General features: G+C 39.1%; 1 protein-coding gene across 9 annotated transcripts in view; it reads left to right on the top strand.

Moving 5' to 3' along the window:
- The first annotated feature begins 2,324 nt into the window (after positions 1–2,324).
- Positions 2,325–7,215, top strand: part of Atg7 (Autophagy-related 7) — a 51,966-nt gene continuing 47,075 nt past the window's right edge. For 2 of the 9 annotated variants that reach the window (XM_070084484.1, XM_070084491.1), the window contains exons 1-2: positions 3,126–3,409; positions 7,045–7,147. In XM_070084484.1, the coding sequence (XP_069940585.1) occupies positions 7,064–7,147 (84 nt within the window). In that variant the 5' untranslated portion in view covers positions 3,126–3,409; positions 7,045–7,063. The other 7 variants (XM_070084488.1, XM_070084489.1, XM_070084483.1 and 4 more) reach the window with 7 other exon arrangements.

Below are 7,215 nucleotides of genomic sequence, written 5' to 3'. Positions count from 1 at the left end.
GAGAGCATGTAGGCCGGGATGAATTACAACAACTGGATATACTGAATGTTGAAGACAGAGTAAAACAATGTTTATAAAATTGCTCACAAGCAGAGTCCAGAATATCTTGATGCCAAGTTTGTCAAGGCTGGGAACTAAACCAAGTATGATGCTCGGGGAAGGGAACACAACTTATAATTACCTAGTCAGTGGTCAGGCTTCAAACACCTTTTATTGTATATTAATAAAGGAGTGGAACGGACTGCCTGCACATGTCAAAGCCTATCATAACATAAGCCACTTCAGGAAGAGAGCTACAAAGGTACCTAATGAATGAAGCTACAGAAATGGAGATGTGGAAATTATTTAATTTCCGAAGCTATAGTGCCTAATAAGTGTTTAATGTGTTGATTTGGGTCAAAATGTATTTGTATTTTGAATAGAACCAACCGGGTTCGCCCTGCGCCTGCGTGGATGTGCGGGGGGGGGGGGGGGACAGGTCGACACAGGGCATGGGTAGGCGGGAGTGTTTTGAATGTAGTGAGGAGGCTGTGAAAACATGGGACCAGGAAATTGGCGTTCGCGGCGGCCTAAGGATTAATATAGGCCTCACTTCATAATAGGAAGTGTCGTAACTGTTCCTGGTGAAGAGTGAGGGAACGTGATTTATGGGACCACCGTAAAAAGATGGTAAAATTAGTGAATAATGGTTCGACCGGGGGTGACTGGTGCGCGGCCATGGTGTGTCCAGGGGAAATACCCGTGAGTTAATCCTCACTCATCGGTCTCAATCTTAATGGAGTGACCTCTAATGCGTATAATAATTATGAGACATTAAACCGTCTTGTGGATTGTAATGTAATCAGTGATAATAACACTAAGTTAAGAGAATATGTGAAGTGAAATGAGTCGCCGTTCTCAGAGTGAGCATCGGTTTATCTCGTATTCCTTGTCTCGAGGATAGTGAAGGTTTTATGGAGTTACGACTTCTAAACCGGGATAAACCAACGAATACCTCGTCCTGTTGGAATAAGAACTGTGTCAGTGTAGCAGGACATCGAAATGAGATGATGAATGGAGGAAATAGGAGTATCAATCGCCCACAGTTAAGTAACCCTTCTAGTTATAACAGACTGATACTGGCCAGTTAGGTATGTTGTAATTGGATAGGTTATAGGTGATCCAGCTACATCAAGTGACCACCAGAGAATATCTGGTAAGTGGTGGGATTATGTACAAGTGTTTTTCCTTGATGGATATATCCAAGTGCAACCTACCCCCCCCTCATTCAGTTAAACTAATATAATCTATACAGTCCACAATTAATTAGTAGCGCCGTACTTGTGGGTGCTATCCAATTTATACTGGTCTCGGATAGATATGGATAAGATTGTGAGGGCGAAGGCCCACCTGCCGTGACCAGGAGTGGTTAAGTTTTCTCACATGTCTACACGGGGTGACTACGGTAAACAATATGGTTGTTGTCTCCCATGTAATGTAATGTTGTCTGCATGTAATGTTGAGGTACATACAGGTAACACCCTACAAAATTTTCCATAGGAGAAGAGGAATTTCTTGTACGGTTAACATGCATGTGTAGGTGTCCCGTTGTTTGAGTGCCAGCGCACCCAATTCACACACTGACGTCCGGGGCTCGATCCCCGGTACGGCTGGAAAACGTGTTTCCATAAGATACCTGTTGTCCGTGTTCACCCATCAGTATAACAGGTACCTGGATGTTAGTAGACTGGTGTGAGTCGCATCCTGGGGATAAAATAAGTCACTAACTTTAATAGGTTATCCTAGATTCTCCACATATATGCTACTATGTATAATAATCTATGTAACTGTATTTGTGTATACCTGAATAAATTTACTGTGCTACCATTCTTATAGTCCATATAATAATAGTTAACTGATTAAGAATCCAACTTAAGTAAAGATCATTCAATCAGTTTGAAGTATTAATGGATTATTATTATAATCAAGGGGGAAGCGCTAAACCCGGAGGATTATACAGCACCTGGGGGGGGGGATGTGGAAGGCATTCAGGCTTAATTCGGGGAACTGGAGCACAGATCCAATTCCCTAAATCAAGAGCCCCTCACCAACATCAAGGAACCTTCCTTGAGGGGAGTATTAATGGAGAACTTTAAAATTGGACTTGTGTCCATTTAGCTGCCTCTCTTATACATTCAAAAAAATCCTGCTAAATAATAATGTCTAATTCATAAGAACTCTTTAAGCATTAGATTAGATTTTGCCACCGAAGTGGCTAGTTTATTGTGCACCCCATATCCATCCTGTGGACGGTAGCGCGAGAGCATATGGATACACAAAAGGCCTAGGAACTAGGCCCCAAAGGGTTAACAGGAATACATATGGATTTATATCTATAGTTCACTTATCAATAAGTGGACAATTAAGCACATAGTGTTCAAGAGAGTGACCATATGCCTGACCACATAATTTACATTTAGTTTGATCATCATCTGTGTGTCTCCCAAACTGCCAGAAGTACTTGTAACCAAGCCTAAGCCTGGCCACTACAACATCAGTCAGTCTGTTCACATTGCAAGTTGCTCCATAAACATACTTATCTACGTTCATGTTATCATAGTGGGTTATAGATCTACTCAGGCTTCTAACTGCATTCCTATAACAATCATTTTCATTATTTACTTCTCTCCTAATATTATTCCTAATGCTAGACACAGTTATACCAAAGTTATATTCTACGTTCTCCTTCTGGATACTCTTCTTGGCTAACATATCAACTTTATCATGAAGGAGTAATCCAATGTGTGATGGGATCCATAGCAATTGTACATTAATTCCTTTGTCCCTAATTTTTGAGTATCTATACCTGGCTTCCCCAATGAGCATGTTGTTGGAGTCATTATATGAGCCAAGAGCCTTCAATGATGACATAGAATCAGTAATGATGATAGAGTCAAGCTCAGTGTCATAAGTTAGTTTTAGCGCCATTAGGATTGCATTATTATTATTATAATCAAGGGGAAGCGCTAAACCCGGAGGATTATACAGCGCCTGGGGGGGGATGTGGAAGGCATTCAGGCTTAATTCGGGGAACTGGAGCACAGATCCAATTCCCTAAATCAAGAGCCCCTCACCAACATCAAGGAACCTTCCTTGAGGGGTTTAGGATTGCAAACAATTCAGTTTGCAGTGTAGACGCCCAGTTGTTAATTCTTATGCCTAAGCATTAATGCATTGAAATGTAGTGGTTTTCGTGCCTAACAATATTACATGTAAAGTACATTATATGTGTACTGCAAGAAAGAAAAATTTGAGTTTAATTTAGTGAGAGTAATGTGTGTTATGTGGCACTGGGAGGAGTGGCACACAACTGCTGGGAATTGTGGTCCTTAACCTCAACAACAATATTCCTAAGCTTCTTGGAAGACTTGTAAGTAATAATAATAATTATTTCTACAAGGTATACATACCATAGCTGACAGCAATGATATAATATTATATAGAAAGTCCCTTGTTATGCTATTTCCTGCAAATTATGTCAGTTTTGTCCCCAGGATGCGACCCACACCAGTTTACTAACACCCAGGTACATATTTTACTGATGGGTGAACATGGACAGCAGGTGTTTTATGGAAATACGTCCTGGTGTTTTTCCAGCCGTACCGGGGATCGAACCACGGACCTTAGTGTGTGAGCTGAGTGCACTAGTGATCGAGCAACGGGACACCTGAGTGTTCTGCAGTATGTAAGTTTATTCAGGTACAGGTACATATAAATACAGTTACATAAATTATCATACATAGCAGCATGTGTGTAGATTACCTAGGATAACCCAAAAAAAAAAAAAGTCAGTGACTTATTTCCATTGGGGTCCTTGAATTTCCATTGGAGTTTAATTGGTTTAGGTAAACCACAGACAAGTTTTATTATATGTATGTCATTCTTTAAGAACTGAATCTTATTACATATTACAAGAAAATCTCAAGGGAGGTTATTTGATCCTGACGAGGGGCTCTATATCTACGGAATCGGGACCAGTTTTTTTTTGGGTTATCTTGGGTAATTTACACTATGATAATTGTACTTATGCGTACCTGTACCGAAATAATCTTACTCCAGTTCTTTAAACCTGGAGTATTAGCCACACAGGATAAGCCAATAAAGTCAGTGCACCATCGAGAACTCTCTTATTTCCAGTGTGGTCTTTTAATCTTGTCCTCCAGGTAAAATAAAAACTACTACTGCTAGGTGAACAGGGACAGCAGGAAATAAGTCACTCTATCTTCTGGGTTATCCTAGGTAATTTACACTATGTGTTATAATTGTACTTATGTGTACCTGTACCTAAATAAATTTACCTATTTAAAGAAATGTGCCCAGCATTTCCATCTGTGCTGGAGACTGAACCACAGACATTCAGTATGTACCCTTCCAATTTGTGTTTAAAGCTGCCCCAAGTTCTTAAGATAAAATAAGATTTCGTTCGGATTTTTAACCCCGGAGGGTTAGCCACCCAGGATAACCCAAGAAAGTCAGTGCGTCATCGAGGACTGTCTAACTTATTTCCATTGGGGTCCTTAATCTTGTCCCCCAGGATGCGACCCACACCAGTCGACTAACACCCAGGTACCTCTTTGCTGCTAGGTGAACAGGACAACAGGTGTAAGGAAACGTGTCGAAATGTATCCACCCGCTGGGAATCGAACCCAGGCCCTCCGTGTGTGAAGCGGGAGCTTTAGCCACCGGGCCACCGGTGATGCTACCTGGGATTCTGCTCCTCTTATCCACAACTCTGTTACCAAACCAGAACATCCCTATATCCTTTCTAAACTTAAATTTATCCAACTTAAGTCCAATGCTGCAGAATCCTGTCTTAGGTTAGATATTTTAAACACTACTGTATTTTATTCCCATTATTTATTCCTGTTTTTCGTTTGTGCACTTCACTTATGTCCCAACTAATTCTACATTCTTCTAGAAAGTGCAGATTCAATGCCTTCAGCTTGTCAGTGTAGGAAAGGTTACTGATACTTAGGATCAACTTCACCATACTTCTCAGTATATTTTCCAGTGCATTTGTGTCCGTCCTGTAATATGGAGAGCAGAATTGTGCGATATAATCTGAAGGAGGCCTTACCAAAGATACGTTAAGTTGAAATATAGCCTTAGAGCTTTTTATTTATACTTGATGTGAAGCTAAGAACCCTATTAGCTTCTTTGCAAACACTTAATAATAATAATATAATAATAATATCTTTATTTACTACAAGTACATGTACAAGGTATACAGGCCTAGCTGACAACAATGACATACTGCTATATAGAAAGCCCCTTGTTATGCTTCGCATGTCGGGCAAATTAGGTCAGTGTCCCAGGATGCGACCCACACCAGTCAATTAACACCCAGGTACCCATTTTACTGATGGGGAACATAGACAACAGGTGGAAAGAAACACGCCCAATGTTTCTACTCTGGCTGGGAATCGAACCCAGGCCCTCGCCGTGTGAAGCGAAAGCGTTAGCCAGCCACCAGAGCCCTATGTACTATTGTTTTGTTTTTAAACTTCTGCTAACCAGAACTTTTAAATCTTTTTCTTCAGTTAGCTTAATGTCATTTGCCACTTCTCAGACCACTGCATCAACCTAGTGTCTCCATCAGAAATTACAAAAGCCTATTTCAGTATCATTGGCAAACTTGCTTATGTTGCTGTACTTTCCCTCATCTGTCTTGTATGTAGAACACAGAAGGGGCACAGTACTGACCACCTGTAATGAATCCCTATTCTATTTCTTCACATTTATGCTAACTCACTGTTGCCTGTCGGTCGGTTGTTCCTCAGCCCAGTAGATAATTTATCCTCCTATACCATGTGCTATGTGGAACTCTATGAAAGACCTTACCAAAGTTCATATACACATTACCATATTCCTTATCATGGTCTACTGCTTTGAATATCTTAGTGAAAAAAGTTAGCAAATTCACAAGGCAAGAATGCCTCCTCAGTAAAACTGTGCAGTCCTTCATATATGTTACTTTGCTCACAGTCTGGCAACACGTCAAGCCATAAAATTACAGTGTATGTAGTTACTTTTGTGAATTTTGAATTTGTGAAGATTACTAGGAACCTAACCCTCATTAATTTGGGGGTTCAACTTTTACAACAATTTGGTTATACTGTAATTGGTGATTTAATCCAGAAACCCACAATAAGAATGTAATTTTTGTCACTACTGTATCTGCAAATATAATAGTGACATGGGGAATATGATACCTTGATAATGAATGGTGTTTGATATAAGGAATTGGAGCTACTCTTGCCATGGATCAAACATGATTGCTGTACCTCATTCACCAGGTGCTGTATGAACTAACATACTTAGTTCTTTTCTACAAATGTAATTATAACGCTGTAATAATATACACGTACTGAACTTATACCTACCAAAATCAATTAGTTATGCAATATTTTACACACATATATATAGATGAAAGGTTAAATACAGTCATACCCCACTATGTGTCATTTTGGCCTATGTCAACTTCACCTTTACACCACTTTTCTTGAGTAAATTTCAGTTCAGCAAACGTTATTACGTATGTCCAGTTTTATGTCACTCAGCAACATCACCTATGTCATAATTTTTTTAATTGTGTTCATTAATTTTTAAAAAATATGACTAAAATGTGTTTTAAGTGTTCTTTAAGGTTTAGCAGTAGGTATATTATTTTGAAAGTTATTTATGCTAGTTTTACGGTGTTTGTCGTCATTTTGAGGCATTTTAAAGGCATTACAATCAGTTTACATAAAAAACCGGGTTAGTTACATCTCTTGCAACCAATTAATGATGTAGGGCAGGGTATGACTATAATGAATAGGGTTTTATAGACTATAGTATAAAATAGTTAATTAAATCAACATTTTTAACTCATTCCACACTTATAATTGTAGCTATTTTGAACAGACAAAATGAGTGAGTTAGCAAATAGAGAGCATGATCGACTAATAAAAAGAATTTGCATAGTCTAAAAACTTCCTAACATGAAAACCATATGATTTATTCCAGCACTTGTAATTACCAGAAAATGGGAGAAACAACAATCCTACAATTTGCCCCCTTTAGCTCAGCCGTTGATGCTGGTTTCTGGCATAAGTTTACTCAACTCAAGGTATGTGATATTCATTATATTTGCTTTATAACTTAAATAGCTGTTGTGAATATTATTAGTGTTATTTC

This window comes from Cherax quadricarinatus, chromosome 13, assembly GCF_038502225.1.
Source record: "Cherax quadricarinatus isolate ZL_2023a chromosome 13, ASM3850222v1, whole genome shotgun sequence".
Classification (NCBI taxonomy): domain Eukaryota; kingdom Metazoa; phylum Arthropoda; class Malacostraca; order Decapoda; family Parastacidae; genus Cherax; species Cherax quadricarinatus.
This window is presented reverse-complemented; position numbering and strand designations above follow the sequence as displayed.